Raw genomic sequence first — 20,101 nt, 5'->3', positions numbered from 1 at the left:
CAAATGAAAATATGGCTGTCAAACTATCGAATTGCCTGCAATAGATGTCAAGCAATAAGCGCTGACATATATTGCAGCACATGAGAAATAGGCGGTCTCCATTGGAAATATATTTTGTGACATAGTTTTCACGACATCAGTGTTTTCCTGTGGAGACAGGGCCTTACGCAGTCAGTGAAAATTACTTACAAATAACATATATCCTCTATGTACATGCATATCGTCGTTCAAAATTCAAACCGCGTATCGTGATCATGCAAAACCTCACAACTGACATTTGTGCCAAAAATGAAATTTGCTCACCGGATGCTCCTGGCACGACGAACCTTATCCATTCATGCCAAAATGTCGATATTTAGATATAAAAATAAAAGATAATAAGACGGGTTTTACTCTCTCCTGTAAAATTTAGGCAACCTCACACGATGGTTTGCATCATCTTGATTCGCGGTTTTGTACTTTAAACTACGATATGCTCTTATACGAACTGGCTTGAATAAGTGGTACGTACCGTGTATTGAAGGGGCGAACGCGAACGGCAACTTTTAGTGACGACATCTTTGAGTTGTTGGAGGAAGTTTGCCAAACAAGTTTCACTCCTTTGTATAACTGGGGAAGACGTACATATAGCTACGCGTCAATTTAACACACAAATTTTTTCGTAGAGCCTTTATATACATATGCGGGTATGTTGTGTTGTGTGTACATACAAATGTATGTATGCACGATTTGGTTAGTAATTGGCTAAGTTCTTGGTTTGAATTCGTTTAAAAGGCACAATAATTTTAATAAAACGAAGGACGGTATTTAGGTTTCTTGAAATAATACCATAAGGAATGGGCTCCAATACACATTTTCATCTTCCACGTTCTAATCTGGTGTTAGGTTTACATAATTACGGGTTATCATCTCGATTCCAGTCTGACAATCACGCCAAGTACATACATACATATGAATGTATATACATTTATGCATGTAGGTCCGTGTATACATATGTATGTATATGCCTTCACATAGATAAATTATTATATTTTAATTGTTTTCACTAAATATTTTTGCCAATGTTTCTCATGTGTTTCAGATATATATCCTTTAGATTCTTTTTTCATACTTTGATTCGCTTTGTCTGCCCATCTTATGTGCACTTTTACTAAAGTCATTTTTCATAGACTTTTCACCAAACGAATCGATTTTACCAGCACTAAGTTTTGCAAATTATTTTAAATTTAGCAAAGCACATTTTACATAATTAAGCAACACAAAATAAGCTGGTATAAAATTTAGTTTGGTTTTTATTAAATATAAAGCCACGTTACTCCACTATTCACTGGCGTTCATTGCTACTCAAAAATTTAACTAACGAGTCGATGGCGAAGACGAACACGATGGCGATGCCTCTACTAACGTTCCCCAACATTTACTTTACACAAGTGATTCACTGCATCTGCTCCCCCGCCTCTTTGATTTCAATACAGAAGGCAAACTTCGCTGATGTTATTAACGCTCCTCTGCTTTTAACCATTCTTTAATGTGGACTTGTCTACTCAACTTTTCGTTTTTGTTTTGCTTTTTCATTCGCCTTGTTGTGTTCTGTTTTACTCGCTTGCAGTGATGCCAGACATTCTCTGTTAAAAATCCCACGAAAATTGGGAAAAAATCCCTCAATTACCCACAGCTTAAAAATTTATCCCACAAAATTCCCAACGAATTTAAATATATATCTACATGTTTCAGTAGTAAAGAAGTAAAATCCATTAAAATAATAATAATAATTGGCGCTTACACATACATATGTGCTTCTCCTCCAATTTGTGGCGTGCCCCTTGTTGTTGTCACACACAGGGGAGGGACCTACAGTTTTACGCCGACTCCGAAAGGCGAGTGTATTTTTATGAGAAGCTGTTTTTCATGGCAGGAATACACTCGGAGGTTTGCCATTGCCTGCCGGGGGCCGACCGCTGTTAAGAAAAAACCCCTTTTTCTGCATTTTTTTCACTCATTCATTTTTTCACCTAAAAGAATTTTTCGGTGACTTAAAAATTGAAGCACATTCATGTGTTATTTAACATTTCATCAGATAATTTGTTCCGCTTTTTACAGGAAACACCAGTTACAACTGAAAAGATTCTTTCTTACTCAGCGCTTGAATGGGTTAACGTAAGAAAATTTTCTAAATTGTCCTTATACTTTTTAACAATTATATACCATTTCATTCCACATCACATCTTCAGAAAGATTAATTACGTAAGAATGTCGAATATTCTTAAATTTGGATCAATTATGCAACAATAACTGCATCAAAAGAAAATCCCTTATTTATTTGAAATGTCCCTTTTTTCCCTTTTAATAATTTTTGTTGCAAAATATCCCTCAAATAGGGAAATTACCCACAATCTGGCATCACTGCTCGCTTGCCTTATTCCGCTAAACACCATGGTTGCCAACAAACTACACATTGCCATATTGCCATGGAGCAATTGACCGACATGAACGAAAGACACAAGATCGCGTAAGAACAAGAGAGTGAAAAAAGTCGACTTTTTTAGCGGGTTCTACGCCATCTTGTTTCACTGGAAAACGAGCGAAAAGTAAACAAAGCAAAGAAAACAACGAAAACCAAAATTAGCCAAAATTATTGTCAGCCACTTTAAACGCACAATTTAGGTAAAATGATGCAACAAAATGCTTTAAAATGTGTTGTCATGTTGAATTAACTCTTCTTTACTTGAATAAAAGTGTAAAATAGTGGGGCTTGTGATGTAAACAAACGCTCAGCTGACGAACCCGCTTTCGCAAACTTTTTTCTCAAAACCAGTTACAAATACAACGTCGCGTGCTAGCGTGATCTTGTATTTTTGGTTTATGATTGACCGATTTCCTTTTTATGCTCTGTAACTGGCCGTCTGCACAGTATAAAATTTATTGCTGTCCAGCCGCAGTTTTGGTTGCTAGATAAAAGTTATATCAGTGGCAATATTTGTGTAGGCTTTTTATATCTTGATATAATCACTTATCAAGACGGCTTCTAAAACGTAGTTTTTGCCGGATTTAATCGCTTAAAAAGTTTAGAGGTATGTAATTATCTAGGTGGGATTTCAACACCAAAAACTTATCAAAATTTTGGAGGCTACCATTAGACGCGTCTGGACCCTAGTAACAAGAATCCGGAAGCGGAAAAAAACTTTTTACCCCATCAAAAGTTATTAACAAAAAACTTTTTCATAAAAGCACCTTTTTCATTAACTTATTACACTCACACAAACGCATAAATTGCCCATATTTCACCATACATACAACAATAATACATCATTTTAGCCATTTATGTCATAATATCGCTAAATATATCACTTATAACTTATAAATTTTTTTAAGTTTTGGGGAATAAAAGCCCACCTAGATAATTACCCTAAAGTCAAATAAGAATAGAAATGTATATACAAAACACATTCACACAAGCACAAGCACAATAAACACTATATCAATTATTTTTTGCCGCCTTCCACTTTCAATTAACTTTTTTTACTTTTTAGCTTATTCTCACTTTTTGTGTATTCTTTAATTTCCGCTAATTTAAATTCAGTTGAGTTTGACACTTTTCAAGATTTTGACAGCAAAAATTCTGCTGGCTAAATCTACTTAGTTCGGACTGAAGAGAGTCACTCCACTGCGTTTTGCTCTCTCATTTCTGCTGTCATTTTCGAGTTAATAAACGCTTTTTGGACTAAATCTTACTACTTCGAACTTATCTGGGAGATAAGGAACGCAACTATTATTCGCCTCATCGCTTATTTAAAATTGCCGCCAAAAGGATCAAGCTTTGAAAAAACGGACAGAACTCTACTTAACAGATATTTACTAAACGAAGCAGATTTTTTTTTTTTTTGTAATTTGCAAGCAAATCATGCTGAAATCAAGTAGTTTCTCCTTGTAGAAATGAGATAAATTATCATAAATCAAGAACCAAATAAAGAAAAAAAACTCAGTGCGTGTAGTCCCTACGCGCGGAAGAAGTGAAACTTAATAGAGGAAATTCTAGAAAGAAAGAAATGTGCGATATACATACACATGTACTTATTTTCTAATATACATATATAATTTCATCTTCATCTTCATCTTCATCTTCATCTTCATCTTCATCTTCATCTTCATCTTCATCTTCATCTTCATCTTCATCTTCATCTTCATCTTCATCTTCATCTTCATCTTCATCGTCATCTTCTTCTTCATCTTCATCTTCATCTTCATCTTATCTTTATATTTGTTTTTGATTATATTCTTGTCTTTGCATTAGTCTTTTCCCGCCCAATTCGCGTTTAACGCAGCTATTCGTTTTCTATACCCGTCATATGCTACCTGTACCGTGGCGTTAAATATTTATCGCAAACATAACGGAGCTATAATAATAAGATTTGCTTCAATAATTTGAGTTGAACTTTTTAAACAGGTGGCCACCCTCTTCAGGCATCTCAAAAATATTTTAATTGCGTTTCTGTAAGCTCTTTCTGTACTGTATAGTATTTTAAGCCATGAACCAAAAATACAAGATCACGTAAGAACGCGACGTTGTATTTGTAACTGGTTTTGAGAAAAAAGTTTGCGAAAGCGGGTTCGTCAGCTGAGCGTTTGTTTACATCACAAGCACCACTATTTTACACTTTTATTCAAGTAAAGAAGAGTTAATTCAACATGACAACACATTTTAAAGCATTTTGTTGCATCCTTTTACCTAAATTGTGCGTTTAAAGTGGCTGACAATAATTTTGGCAAATTTTGGTTTTCGTTGTTTTCTTTGCTTTGTTTACTTTTCGCTCGTTTTCCAGTGAAACAAGATGGCGTAGAACCCGCAAAAAAAATCGACTTTTTTCCTCTCTTGTTCTTACGTGATCTTGTGTCTTTCGTTCATGATTTTAAGCGTAAGACTTTTGTATAATTTAGCTAAATTTTACTTTTGAAACAGGTGGCAACCCTCCTACATTTAGCTAGAAAATACAACTTATTCAAAACCATTTCTTTTGATACCCATACTGGGATAATTTGTTAAACTTAATAAATAATTTGAATTTGATTTTCGTATATATGGCAACCCTTTAAAAGACTAAAACCATACTGCACATCTGCAGGTCAAGCCCTTTCATGTGACACCTCATTTTTGAAAATCGTACGAACGATACAGATTTTATGACGTGGTGTTAAATATTTAACGCAACCCTCTGCGGCAGAGAAATTTTGAATTCGATTTTCTAACATGTGGGAACTCCTTTCATGGAACTAAAGCTACGTTGCACACCCGAAGGACAAGGCCTCTCATGTGACAGGTCATTTTTAAAAATCGAACGAACGATACAGAGTTTATGGCTTGGTGTTAAATATTTAACGCAACCATCTCCGAACTCGATTAAGAAGTTTCACTTCAAAAATACTTGTCATTTATTTTAGCCTCATCTGTTGAGGAAATTAAAAATAAATGTCTAAAGGTATGCAACAATTTTTTTTTAATTGATTGGTATTAATCTCGAAAACCGTTCTTTGGAAAAACAAAGAAACATCAAATTAAGGTTCACCTACACCAAATTAGCATATAACTATGTTTACATTACAGCATTTATTACTTTGCATGGATCAAACTATTTCACATAAATCCAGTGTGTTCAGACTTGCTTACATAATTTCTATAGATATTTGAGTAGCACGTGCACGTACGAGTGCGTGGTTTTTACTTGAGTACTTGAACAAAATAAAATAAAAATAAATAAAAATATAGAGAACTTCTAAACAATGTTGTGATAAATGCAATCGCATGTTTGCTCTGAACCCGTGTAAAAAAATTATTTCCCAAAAAACACCAAACAAATATTTCTCCATTCTTTGAGAAATTCATAGTTCTCAAGTTGATATCCAACATCATTCTCCAACTCATCTCTAACCGACGGGCGGATACGTAAAAAGTGATAGAGAAACAAAATTTTGAATTATGAAGTAAAAAACGAAAGATATATATAAAAAGGAAAATTACCAACAAAAAGTGAATAATCTTCAAAGTATCCTCAAATAATCTTGAAAGAAAATAAAGCTCGAAGTGAATCAAGTGGCAAAATTACTGTTGTTGTTGTCGAACTGTATACTGTGAAGTGAATTATTGCAATATTGATATTGATTAACTACATATTACAAAAGGAGTAATAAAAAACTCGAAAGCAAATCATAATTACTGTGTATATCAAATTAAAGGTAAAAACTTGCACTTTCTCAATAATATAAATTTTTTGAAGTGAAACTTCTTAATCGAGTTCGGAGATGGTTGCGTTAAATATTTAACACCAAGCCATAAACTCTGTATCGTTCGTTCGATTTTTAAAAATGAGATGTCACATGAAAGGACTTGTCCTTCGGGTGTGTAACATAGCTTTAGTTCCATGAAAGGAGTTGCCACATGTTAGATAAACGAATTCAAAATTTCTCTGCCGCAGAGGGTTGCGTTAAATATTTAACACCAAGACATAAAATCTGTATCGTTCGTTCGATTTGTAAAAATGAGGTGTCAAATGAAAGAGCTTGATCTGTAGATGTGCAATATAGTTTTAGGTGTTTAAAGGGTTGCCATATATACGAAAACCAAATTCAAATTATTTATTAAGTTAAATGAATTATCCCAATATGGGTATCAAAAGAAATGGTTTCGAATAAACTATATTTTGTAGCTACATGTAGGAGGGTTGCCACCTGTTTCAAAAGTCGAATTTAGTTAAATTATAAAATAGTCTTATGCATAAAATACTATATAGTAAGCGTGAAATGAAAGGGCTTAAAGAAACACAATTAAAATATTTTTGAGGTGCTTGAAGACGGTGACCACCTGTTTAAAAAGTTAAACTCAAATAATTGAAGTGAATCTTATTATTACAGCTCCGATATGTTTGCGATATATATTTAACGCCACGGTAAAGGTAGTAACTATATGGCGGGTATAGAAAACGAATAGCTGCGTTAAACGCCAGTTGGGCGGGGAAAGACTAATGCAAAGACAAGAATATAGACAAAAACAAAGATAAAGAAAAGATGAAGATGAAGATGAAGATGAAGATGAAGATGAAGATGAAGATGAAGATGAAGATGAAGATGAAGATGAAGATGAAGATGAAGATGAATATAAAAATAAGTAGACTGTTATGATCCACCTGTAATTCTCGCAGGATATTTCAACTTTTCGCTGGCCGAATACATGTATGATGAACTGACAAAATTTGTGAAAGAAAAATTTTCATTGGAAATGTTTATTGGTAGATATGTTCCAACAACCAAATTAGCGACTACCATTGATGCAGTTTTTCTAGAAATATTAATAATATAGAAATAAAACTTTTTATATCTTACTTCAGTTACCACAATCTACTAGTTAATATTGTAGATATGCATGTTTTCTCAGCCAAAAATAATAATTAAACTTAGCAATTGGTTATAAAAAATAAAAAATTAAAGCTCGTTAAAAAAATTAAAATAAATATGTATTTAGTGTATTAGAAAATATGTACATGTGTATGTATATCACACATTTCTTTCTTTCTGAAATTCCTCTATTAAGTTTCACTTCTTCCGCGCGTAGGGACTACACGCACTGGGTTTTTTTAGCATTGATTATGTACTTTAAAAAAAAAAAAGTTTATTTTATGATCAAATTATTATTTATATATCAACATTTCTTTTTTAATCATTTCTTTTTTAACCGGTTACGTAGCTTGGAAAATATTAATATTTTAAAATATCGCAATTTTTTTTAACCTTTTATATCTTATTTACTTTTTAATTGCGGCAAATAATATTTATATAGTTGAAATCAGCGTAAAAAGTACTATCGGTCTGCATTTTTAGTTTTCCCATAGCTGAACGGTTTGTTATCTTGATGTGTTCCGAGAACGCTATGATCCTCCACTTGGGGTACTGTTGAGAAACAACGTTGGAGATTTGAGAAATACCTTAGTTTTCAACTTAACCTCAAGTTAAGCTCAAATCTAAATGTTTTTTGGGCTCCCATACAAACCCAATCTTTAACACTGCATTTCTCTGAAAGTGTTTATGACAGATTACTGAAACTTGCTACGGACATACATATTTATAAAAAATCAATCGCATAGTCATGGGAAAAAATTGGGGCTACTGCAAAAAGGGGTGTGACACCTCCCATACAAACCGAATTTTTCATACTGCATATCTCTGGAAGTGTTCATGGTAGAGTACTAGAACTTGGTATGGAGATATATCAAATCAGCCGCGTATTCACGGAAAAAAATTTATGTTTTTGGAAAAGGGGGCGTGGCATCTCTCATACAAACCGGATTTTTATACTGCATATCTCTGGAAGTCTTCTTGGTTAAGTAATCGAACCGGGTATGGTGATACATGAAATCAATCCCATACTCTTAGAGAAAATTGGGGCGATGTGAAAAAGGGGCGTGGCATACAAACATACTGAAAATATTACATATATCTGTATGTATGTATATATAATTCTTATGTACGTGTGTTTTTGAGTGTACAGATTTTAACGAAATTTTGTGTGTGTTTGAGGGGGTCTCTGGATTGTTAGATTCACAGTTTGACCCGCCAGGTGGAGATGGACTCGAGTTGTTACTAAAAGTCTTACATATGATCCTATCTGGCTTATATTCGAGTTATTACTAAAAATCATCAAGAGAAGGAAAGTGCCATGGATTTCCGATTACATCAAGGACAGATTCACCATCGAACCGGATAATTGTTGCCGCCAGGGAGTGAAGAGAAAAAAGTTCTTCAAATTTATTTCGTTGTGAGAAACCCAGATCATTGATTTCTAAACCTTCTTCACGAACATACACTTTAGGTTATTTAACACGGCACTAAAAATATGCCTTCTGACCACCAAACCGTAGTATTAGCAGATATGTAAATGCATCACTGGAAATCGTACACGGTAATTGTTGGTGAAAATGTGGGACCAAAATGTTTCAATAAAAAAAAATTAATTTCTTAATTTTCTGCAAGTTCTAATATAAAAATTTAGGAATACCGTTAATTTTTTCAAGATGAAATGATCGGATCTAAACCAAATTAGTATGGGACCTCCTGTGAGACACTGCCTTTCCGAAATTTTACAAACAAAATCGGTTAACGTGGTCCAAAGTTATGCGGTAATATACATAAAAAAATATAATCCGTGGAATTGATAACCTTTTCCTTTTTGGAAGTCGGTTAAAATATTTAAGTAAATAATACAGGGGAAATAACAGAGGGAAGTGCGATTTCGTGGATATTTTGTGGTTTGAATTTGATTTCACAATAAGATGGTGGCTATTCTTTAGGCACTTTCAAGTACAAGATTCCTGCGTGGAAACTCCCTAACCTGAACGGCACTGAACTCAAACCAAAAGACCGCACGAAGTACCTTGGATTAATCCTGGACTGTAAACTGCTGTAGAGGTATAATGTGGAGGACAAAGTGAAGAAAGCGAGTAATGCCCTCTACGCATGCAAAAAGATGCTAGGTATTATGTGGCGCCTATCCCCTGCCCTAATGCATTGGTTCTACACAGCAATAGTGAGACCAATATTACTCTATGACGCTCTCGCGACAAAAAGAAGCACTTCCCAGCAAACATTGAGGTTAGTCTTCGATTAGAGAATGATTGGAGAACTAGCCACATTCTCTAATCTCAAACGTTAGAGAACGACTCGAGAAACTATCGAGAATCATAGCGATATCAACAAAACATAGTTCTCGATCTAATGTTGATCTCTAATGGGATTCGAATATGAATTTAAAACTGCTCTTTTGCTTTAATAAATAACACACTTTGTTTGTAAGATTTGTGTTGAATGCATTTGCAATAAAATAATAATGAATTATTTGAACTTAAACATTATTCATTTGGAATAGTGCTTATTTACATTTATTTGAATGTCGTTTCTCTAATCGTTCTCGAATGAATTCTAATGTAGTTCTCTAACTTCGTCATCGACTTGAGAACGATAAGAGAATTACCCTAGTTATCTAATGTAGAAATACAAATTTGTCTCACGGTAGAGACTGTGTTTGCTGGGTTATCTCAAGGCAATGGAGAGTTGTCAGCGTATCTCTCTATTGTGTACAACAGGAGCACTGAGAACAACTCCAACGGCAGCACTGGAATAAATTCGCAATATAACACCGATCGACCTTGCGGCAAAGAGCCTCTGCTGCTAAGTCCGTGGGGAGACCGATTGCAAAAGGGGAGTTCAAGCAAAGAAACACTGGCCACACACAGCCCAATAGCCAAAGGGCATGTAGCCACCACAGACTACATAGTACCTTGCTATAACTGGGATAAGTAGTTTCGGGTTACTATCGAGGAAAACAGATGGCGTAGAGGCATGAAGTCTAGCCATAAGACATATAACTTCTTCACAGAGGGCTAAAAAATGAATGATGCAGTAGGAGCGGGAGTGTACTGCTTAGAACCTAATGTTCGTCGGCCTATAAAGCTGCCGGATCACTGCAGTAGGCAGAGGTTTCGCAGTGAGAAAAGCCGCTGAGTTAGCATACTCAATTACTGAAAATAACTCTAAAGTTAACATATACGTAGATAGTCAAGCAGAGATTAAGGCTATAAGCTCATACCCATTTACGTCACAAAATGACCTTAGAAGCAGGGAGGCCATAAATAGGGCAGCAGCAACCAGGCGGCCGCATATTTATTGGGTCCCCGGTCACAAGGGCATTTCAGGTAACGAAATAGTAGATGAGATAGCCAAGAGCGGAATCCACTTGGTTCTAGAACAATAGAATAACATTCCGATACCGCTAAAAAATCTTTATAACGAAATATACTAGAGGGCGAAAAAGCAGACTATATCCAGATGGAATTCACTAAACACCTGCAAAATCTCTTAAAGTCATGTGCAGACTGGAAAACGGGACTCAAACCCGGTTTATACTATCGCTGGCACGAAGAGATTGCAGAACTATGATAGGTGCCCTAACAGGACATAACATATTGGCAGTGCACGCAATCAAAATGGGGGATTGCTGTCAGTGAAGTTTGCAGGAAATGCGGGAACAAGGGAGACCCGAGAAACACGATTGAAAAAGCAATTTTTGGCAAAAAATGACAGTTACGCGGTTTTGCAGAACGATTATATGCGGCGTTGTACCTTAAACGACGATTTTCTTAATCCCATCGAAATCGATAACATGAAAATATATGGGAAATCCTCCTGTAAATGTTAAATATTTACTTTATAATATGAATAATATGAACATAGTACATATTAGGTATTTAAAAAAATTGCAAATTTATAATGAAAATAATGAACTTCCTTTGAAAGAGTACAATTTAAATCGAAGGAATAATTCAGGAATATTTTTATATTAATATATAATGTTTACAATTTTCTAGTATTGTGGGATTTACGAGCATAATAAAATATTTTTATAACTACTCTTAAGACTTGTTTTCCATAGTTCTTGACATCTTTTCTTTCTTTTTTTTACTTAATAACACGGCTCAACAAAATTTGGTCGTATTTTATCTAAAAAACGGGACCAACTTCATCTTATAGATTTTTTTATGCTGATTTGAAGTGTATTTACAGCATTTTTCTAGCACGTCCAGTTTTTGAGAAAATAGCTGTTTACATATTTCAAAAAAAAAAAAAAATATTAATTAATAGAATTTGGATGTAGTTTTTCCGATAAACTTATATAGTTATGTGGGCGGTATCAGGCCCATTTTCAAAAATTCCCTAATAATATTACTTCCTTTCAAGGGATTGTGGGTAGTATCAATTTTCAGTAAATTAGCATCTTTAAAATTCGAAATACAGAAGTGTCAAGCATTCCTCAAATTTACCGTTATATGAAATGTGGGCGTGATATCAGTCCAATCTCAATAGATTTCAACGTTATGCTTTTATGTGGCAAGTACAATAATCGCACTGAGTTTGGTAAAAATTGGTCGAACTGTTAACGAGATATTCATATGTGGTCATAAGTGGGCGGTGCCATGCCCATTTCTCAAAATTCTATCATACACGTATTTTTTGCCAAAGAATTATTGCAAGCATAAATTTTGAATAAATTAGCTTCAGTGTTTACTGATTTATCGAAGATTTCGCATTTCTCTAAATTACCGTTATATGGAATGTGGGCGTGGTTATTGTCCGATTTTTTTAAATTTTCAGCTGTTTGATATGTTGTATCAAGGCCAACAACTGTACCAAGAAGCGGTTACCTAGATATCACATGTGGCTATGCACATTTCCCAAAAATTTATAATCAGCCTCATTGCGATAGTCGTGTCGAATGCAAGTCGTTTTTCGAGAGTCGAATCGTATCGAAAATCTCACGCCATTGCTTAAAATTTCCATTCGACTAGTGTATTAAAACCCGATTTTGATAATTCTTTTTGCATCGGAAAGGTAGTGTCTTAGAGGTGGTCCCATATTAATCTGATTTAGATCCGATCATTGGATCATTAAATATGTATAAATATATATATATATATATTTTTATGAGAAGTGAAGTCGTTTTTTGGTAAAAATTACTTGTTAACTTTTTTTTGAAATTTGCAATTTTTGCCATTTTACGACCCTTCAACAGTTTTTTTTCTCAAAAAGTCTATAAAATGAGGTCGGTGCTATTTCTAGATGAAATACGATCAAGTTTCAAAGTTACTACTTAGAAAACAAGAACTTGTAGGATAATTAAAAAAAGAAATTAACTTTGCATTAAAAAAAAATTAAAGCATATTTTTGACCAGCACTTAGTTTTTCAGTAACTTTTTTTAAAAGAATTTTTGACATTTTTTTCTGATAAGTCTTGAGTTTAAGCCTTATATGTATGAGCCATTTAGCTTGTGAAACCACTCCAGTGCATATTCGTAGCCTAAAAATGTTGCTGCATTAACTGGCATTGCACGCACCACTAGCATCCAACTACCACGGAATAAACGACGCCAACCGTAGAGCTAAGAATATACGAACATAGTTGTAGGTTAACACTTAATGTACATATGTATGTAGGTATGTAGGTATGTACCTAAAATATGATTTTAAGAAATTACCTTAAAATTTTTCACCAAACAATGCCTTATACTACGATATTGCCTACTACTTTCTGCTTGCATAATGGTCTTCACAACATCAAAAGGTATCACGCATACCCAGGACAGGATCCCGGCCCAAGCTCCAGCCAAAGTTGTCACAAAGAAGTCGACATTTGAATTTTCATTTTTTATGCGTTCTTGTCTCCTGTTTTGCACTATGGGTGTTTTTTCCAGAAAGTCGACGGTTTGACGGTAAACCATCATATAAATTCCATAGGGAAATACATCACTTGAAAAAAAATAACAAAAAACAAAAAACAAAAATCGTTTTGAAAGTAGTTGTCCCAAAAGAAATGTTCATGGATCGTGCTACTTACCGGCACATCATTGGTAGTAAACCTCTATACAAGCCAGATACGCCATCCACTTTTATGACTTTTCTAAAAACGCCCCAGGGAGTGCGCCGTTGCCCGAAAATGTATTCGTTGTAATCTACATGTGAGTAAAATAACTAGGTGTGTACGTGGGCGAGCAAATATGGTTTTAATCAATTACTCACAGCAATGTGTCTGCAATCTAACTTTAATCAACTCAATGGGGCATGCAATAAAGGACTGCACAAAGCCAGCGATGGATCCAGCAATGAACATATTCTGGTATTCCAACTGTTCACGTTGGTAATCACTGTGGCAGACCCGTCGCAATTGCCTTAAATGGTTGCCATAGATGCCGAAGAGAATGGAGTTAATTGCACCGGTGGTGACAAAAGGAAATAGCATCCCTCTGTAAAAGCCATTTAACTTTAAAGAGTTTATTTGAATTGAAGTCTTTTATATTTGAATTTGAACGATATGTTTGTATTAAAAGTATGTAAATACTTAAACACTTACGCCATTATTTCGATTATAAATTTGTCGCACAGCGCTTGGAACGGATGAGTTTGATGCCTGTTGCCATGTTTTAATAGTGTCCAGAGGATGGCCGATGAGTACTCCACATGCGCCTACGATATATGTATGTAAAATATTTCTGTATATGTACGTACATAAATAATTTTTATATTTAAATAGAAATTCTGCAATAATGCTTATGGATCTAAAAACAAGGATAGCTGTAGCTATTAATTTAATTTGTATTTAACTCTTAAATTCATATTTATGCAAGTACAGCGACCAAAAAAAAAAATAAAATGAAAAATTCAACAAGTAGATAATATTTTTCACAATATTTACAATGGCGGTCTTCCCACCAAGCTCGTTGCTTCGTTAGTTGGTAGTTTTACACATATTTTGGTTGTGTAAAGTAACGAAAACGCTAAACGCCAAGTAACTTGATCGGTAGAGATGGCAATCAGCTGGTTCACGTTAAAATTTAGATGAAAATGAAGGCGCAAAATGCATTACAAAGTTTTCTTATATGCACATATATAATGGAATTGCTATAAATAAACTGTCGCGATATTAGTCAAAAAGTTCATTCCCAGCAAAATACGTTGCCAAACTGTTATACGTGTTTTCACCACAGATTAGGATTCTTTTCTAGAATGGACTTCTGGTTAAAACAATTGACTTCCGGTCTGTCAAACCGACTTCCGATTTCGACCGGAAGATAGAGCATCCTCGACTTGGTAATTTAATTTTTTTTCGTCTCGTTTTCCAATAAAAACATTTTCGCTCATTTCAGAAGAGCCGGGCGAGTTGTACTTCGAAGGTCATTTAGAGGTTGTAGAAGGCAGAAAAAAAGTTTCAAACAAAAGATACGTATTTTTACCCTCAGAATCCGAATCTGTGTAAACATTTATGTATGTGTAATTTAAAAAAAAAATGCACTTCCCGTCAGTTTAACCCACTTCAGGCCGAAACCGGAAGTCGATAATACTACCAAAAGCTAAAGCATCCCTTATTTGGCAGGTCATACTTTTGCGTTTTTCAATAAAAAAAAATTTCCCTCAATTTTAGAGGTGGTAATGCAATGTAAGGGGTGGACGGGGTGATCTACGATACCTTCTATAAATAGGTAAACATATTTTTTTTACAAATGCCAAAATATGTACATATAGAGAGGAGAATGCTTCCTAAATGTATGCTTTGATATTGATACTGAAATTTAGAAACATGCTAAGCGAGGGTTTAAGAACAACAACCGGTTTTAACGAAATTTTTAAATTGAAATTTAACTCAAATTTTATTTTTAATTGTAATTTTTATTTAATTTTCCTCAGAATCACGAATATTTCAATTTGATAGATGAAAAGCTCCGAACAGTATTGCCACTATTCGTCTTTTCCGACCAAATTTGATCGCTTCTTTTTCATTTGGTAGGTTGGTAGGCAAAATAAGATTTTGGTCGGATAGTTGAATTAAGTTTTTAAATTTTTAATTATAAAAATATATATTTCAAACTTCGTTTGCATATAAATATTTGCCAATTGTACCTTTTAAACATTTGCCAATCCGGCCTTTAAAAATAAGAAAACCTAATTGGTTTGGCCATTGATGGAGCCACTGATGGGCGGGCTGAAACCGATTTATTTAACATTTGGCAATCCTGCCTTTAAAAATAAGAAACCGGACTGAAAACATTTCTGAGTGCAGAAACCGATTTATTTTATATAAAGTGCACATGCCACTCACTTCATTCATTCATCTCAATTGCATTGAGACACTGTGCCGCAACATATATAGTTTATTTTCCCACAGTCCAAAGAGGATACATGAACTGAAGGAATTTCAGGACTACTGTTCGGTAAAACCCTACAAAATCTTGTGCATATCTCAAACACGATGACTTTCACAAGAAAGCATTGTGTTAATAATAGTTGAGCAGTGGGATAGTTTGAAACTTTATTTTATTTCCTGCTTTCACGAAGTAAACGGTATACGATCTGCCAGACGGAGTATTAAAATATGGCTGACTTCCAATACGTATCAATACAATGTTTGGAAACTGCGGTATTCAAACTGTTTTTATATGCAGAGTTGCGACACATTGCAACCATAGTGCATCTCCAAAAACAATTTAGTAATTCCCACCAATCTGTACCCAATTTGATATACACATTGCGCTTGCCCATAAAACATATTTCATTTGTATAAATAAATAAATCAAATAGTCATTCTATAATAGAGTCGAAAATACCGTTTTTTTGGTACTAAACCTTACCTACAACCTACAGTTTTGTTTCAGATATATTCCGTGCTTTGTTTTTTGTAAGTATTATCTTAATATGTATAAAAAAAAATGCATAGTTATTAAAAAAAAAACATCCTTGCATAAATTCGTGCTAAGCAAAAATAACTTCAAATTCTAGCACCTGTTCAAAAAAGGAAAAAAAAGTTTGTTTATTCGCTTCTGCCATTTGTTAATTAGCAAATATTTGTATGAATGAAAGTGATGTACGAATGTGCATATATATATATATATGTATATATTGCATGCATGTGTGTACATACAAACATACATTTGTGTGCATGTATGTAAATATGCATTACAAGTGTGCTTCAGTGAAAGTAGGTTTTTATTTCAAATGCCAAAAATACTGCAAAAGATCAGGGGCGCCAGGCATGAACTTGAACAAACTCGAAGGCGGAAGATACGAATATAGAATGTATGTACATATATACAAATGTATGTCCGAACACGTGCAGAGGCAATGGATCTCTTTATGAGGCTAGACAATTTTTTATCTGTTTACTGTGTACATATTTTGTATTTACCTACAGTCTGTCTTATAGAAACGTGGCCGGCAAAATTTTATCACACTAGGCCGTTACAATAAAAAAAAAAAATTAGACTGTGAAATTCACTTGTTTCGTGAGAAATTACCAAAGAGTACAACGTTTTAATAAAATGAGTTCCGCAGATGAAAGACAATTTGAAGCGATGTTGCCCTGTTCACACCCTCAATGACCAAAAATGTCACGAGCAACTGTAGAATAGTACTTCAAGAAGTCGAAGGTGTTTGTGAAATAGTGGGTTAAGCCGCTATACCGCGTATAAACGTCGTCTCAACTTCTCTTTCAGGCGTAAGCAGACTTATCCGTGCGTAAAGCTGAAACAGTTTTAACACACTATGCACCTTACTAATAACATTGCATTAAAAATTAATTAATTTCATAGTACTATGAATATATGAAGCATAAGATGAATAAAAACAATTAAAAATTAAAAATTTAAAAATGCACTTTGTCTGTAGCGAATTAATCAAATATGTACTTTCCAAGATGTTGCGGGCACGCTTCTAATAGACGGACTGTACATACATACATATGTATGTATGCATATGTTGCAAGTGAACTTACATTGCATCACATTTTAACTAACGGTGAACAAATTGGTGGATCGCAATAAACATATCTATATGAATGATGGAACGTGTACTGCATTTTTTTGCACAAAAGAGTCCAATATTTTACTCACCGCCAATGCAGCCAGCACCGAAATCGTCCCATTTCATTATTGGCCAATTATTATTATTATTTTTTTTTATTTTTACGCTTATTCAAAAAATAGCTTATTGATTTGTTGCATAAAATAGTTTTTATTTCATAAATGCTTCTTACTTTTATGTAATTTATATATGTAATAAAATAATTAACGTTCTACTATTAATTGGTATTGTATTTCCCATCGAACCGAAACATCGCATGTAGTGAATGCGCACAAAATAGCGAGCCACTAGATCAATGATGGATGCACTGTCAGATAAGCAAGAGTAATTGCAAAAGCATACTAAATATACTTGTGTACGAAATAAGCACAGGCATGCACTTTTCAAAGTTTCAAAAGCTCTGCCAGTTAAGGGGATGCACTGACTAATGCACTTTCCACCAATTGAATTTCTAATCGACTTAACTTTTTGCCACCTTTTCATAATTTCATTCTTAAAGCATTCTAAATAGCCATCTAAGGACTGTCTAAGAAAAATCCTGATTAGAAAATCTGATGGGTTCGAATAACGGCATCCTTTACTCAAACGAAACTCGATTCGAATTGAATGAAATAACATGACAGCCGATTTTTCTCTCCAATACAATTTAAAATGGAAAAGCGAACTCGCTACCGGATGCCGTAATTTCAAACAAAAATTTCGAATCGAATATGATTCCATCGCGGATGTCGTGATTCGAGTCCTGGCTAAATTCGCTGTTCAAATAGCTTCCAACATCATCATACGGCTACGATTACTATCCATGCAAATACGTTTCACTTAATGTGACCTTGTACTTACTACCAAGTAACTATGTAGTTGATTCTTGGTTCTCTCACTTCTGCCGATAAATATCTACATTCTGTAATACTTTATGCCAGTCATATCCCGGAAACGCGTATTATCGAACACAAGACTAACTATTTCATGAGTATTTAGGTATGATAGTAAAACTAAAAAACTTTGAAATTCATCGTCAGAACGAAGGGAACAATCCATCGCACTGAAGCTAATTTTTCGGCATTCGCACCCATGCACATTAGGTCAAATGATTACTTTTTCTGTGCGAAATTAATAGTAGCTAAAATATTGCATTATTTGAAATAGACTTTTCGTTTTAGTATTCCCAAATTCTATACCGATATTATCTATTTTCAGAATGCAAATGCTGCATTGTGACACAATTACCAAAACTTCCTGAAAAGAATACGAACGTTTTTGAAACTAATTTGTGAAAAGAATGTTCAAAGCTCTATTCATTTTGAGTAAAAAATTTCGAAATTTCAATCCGTAAATTCTCTCAAGGAATTGCCTTTTTGCGAAGGCTGCTCATCAATGGTCATTGAGAATCGGCGCAAGTATCTTTGCAACATAGCCATGGGCTACGTACAGGAGACGAAATGTAATCCAAATTGAGACTGCTATTTTTTTTTTTGCTATCACATACTTCCATTTTCACTATTTATCACCAAAAAATTTAGGCTAAACTGTTTGCAGCGAAAAGGAGGACAGAACCGCAATTTTTAGATATTTTAGCATTTTAGCGACAGCGAAAGTTAGAATCCGACTGCTGGTCGACACAGTTGGATTTTTGATTTCGAAAAGAACTTCATCAGCAAGAAACGCTAGTTTTCAGATCTAAATATTTTAGCATCCTTTCCAAATTGTTTTCCATAATCTTCGTCTTTCTTTGATAAATAATTGCAAAAAAGCGCGTTTTTTCTTCAAAGAGTTTCATGAAACTTTCGCACATATCAGCAGAACCAAATTTTTTTTTTCAATATGGTTGACAACCATTTTTTTTTTTTTTTGATGTATGTACATGGTTGGTCCCAAGTCCAGCGCACAATCCTTTGCCACACAATTAATACGGATATGTAAAGTGACATTCAGCTCCGTTCAAATTGGCAAGGACCTCACACGCGCCGTTAGAAACCAAGCAATTATTCAAAGCGAACCCCTCTGGTCTAGCGGTGAATGAGGAAAAGCCAAAGTACTTGCTGGCAACACATGAAAAGTCATCGCCTTTTGGAACACTCATCACTGTTGGCAGTTACATCTTTGAAGTAGTGAAGGAATTAGAATTAGGGTTGCCAGAATCAAATTTGAACGTTTTTCTCAAGCGTTTAAAAGATCCTTTGAATAATGTCGATGTGCAGAGATGAAGAAATAAAATAAAATCTAGTTTTGAAACATTTATTTATTAAAAAGCTGTTTTTCATTTTATTTTAAACAAAATAAATAAATTTACATAACAAAACTCTTTTTTTTTTGTTAAATAGTCCGAAGAAGATGTATTGTTAGATATTTCGTCATTAAAGCATAGTCCGCAACCAGGATTCGGAGAAGGTTGAATGGTCTCATTGCCCTCACAATGAAAGGAGTCACAATTCAGAGTTCTCCAGAAGTGAAGTATCTATAAGTAACTCTGGATACAAAACTATCGTGGAAATCTAACGAGGAACAAATGCGCAGCATTTTGGCAATGTAAACTGGTCTTTGGTAAAACGTGGGGTGTGTCACCATAGGAAAACCTCTATGATCAGACCTATAATTAGCTATGCCTTGTGCGGTACGAAAGCTTTCTCTACAACACGTGGCATTTNATAAGTAACTCTGG

At 34.4% G+C, this 20,101-nt stretch overlaps 2 protein-coding genes and 1 long non-coding RNA gene across 4 annotated transcripts in view; all 3 read right to left on the bottom strand.

Moving 5' to 3' along the window:
- Klp98A (kinesin-like protein 98A) overlaps window positions 1-1,527 on the bottom strand; it is an 18,051-nt gene extending 16,524 nt beyond the window's left edge. Inside the window, exon 1 of one of the 2 annotated variants that reach the window (XM_017610145.1) lies at window positions 1,112-1,527. In XM_017610145.1, the coding sequence (XP_017465634.1) occupies window positions 1,112-1,167 (56 nt within the window). In that variant the 5' untranslated portion in view covers window positions 1,168-1,527. Of the gene's footprint in view, window positions 1-511 lie in introns of both variants that reach the window. The other variant, XM_017610146.1, reaches the window with a different exon arrangement.
- Window positions 1,528-3,592: 2,065 nt separating this feature from the next.
- LOC108358694 (uncharacterized) lies at window positions 3,593-18,409 on the bottom strand. Its single transcript, XR_001846816.1, has 3 exons — window positions 18,399-18,409; window positions 5,256-5,257; window positions 3,593-3,746 (listed from the first exon to the last, which is right to left on the bottom strand). It is a non-coding gene; the product is annotated as an uncharacterized LOC108358694 (long non-coding RNA).
- On the bottom strand, window positions 12,590-17,889 carry LOC108358693 (solute carrier family 25 member 45). The gene is made up of 6 exons (XM_017610147.1): window positions 17,472-17,889; window positions 13,943-14,055; window positions 13,612-13,852; window positions 13,430-13,544; window positions 13,071-13,341; window positions 12,590-12,974 (listed from the first exon to the last, which is right to left on the bottom strand). The coding sequence occupies exons 1-6, from the start codon at window positions 17,506-17,508 to the stop codon at window positions 12,840-12,842; spliced, it is 912 nt and encodes a 303-aa protein (XP_017465636.1). The 5' UTR covers window positions 17,509-17,889; the 3' UTR covers window positions 12,590-12,839.
- Window positions 18,410-20,101: the final 1,692 nt, after the last annotated feature.

Source organism: Rhagoletis zephyria, unplaced genomic scaffold (genome assembly GCF_001687245.7).
Source record: "Rhagoletis zephyria isolate East Lansing unplaced genomic scaffold, Rhagoletis_zephyria_1.1 Rzeph_scaffold_00285, whole genome shotgun sequence".
Classification (NCBI taxonomy): domain Eukaryota; kingdom Metazoa; phylum Arthropoda; class Insecta; order Diptera; family Tephritidae; genus Rhagoletis; species Rhagoletis zephyria.
The sequence above is the reverse complement of the archived record's forward strand: the minus strand, read 5'-3'. Positions and strand labels throughout refer to the sequence as shown.

What these genes read in the sequence shown, in the direction of transcription:
- LOC108358693 (XM_017610147.1), bottom strand. Translation starts at nt 17,508, where the DNA reads ATGAAATGGGACGATTTCGGTGCTGGCTGCATTGGCG. An exon ending in TTTATAATCGAAATAATGGC is followed by an intron (nt 13,853 to 13,942) that starts GTAAGTGTTTAA and finishes AACTCTTTAAAG; the next exon opens with TTAAATGGCTTTTACAGAGG. An exon ending in TTACTACCAATGATGTGCCG is followed by an intron (nt 13,342 to 13,429) that starts GTAAGTAGCACG and finishes TTTTTTTTCAAG; the next exon opens with TGATGTATTTCCCTATGGAA.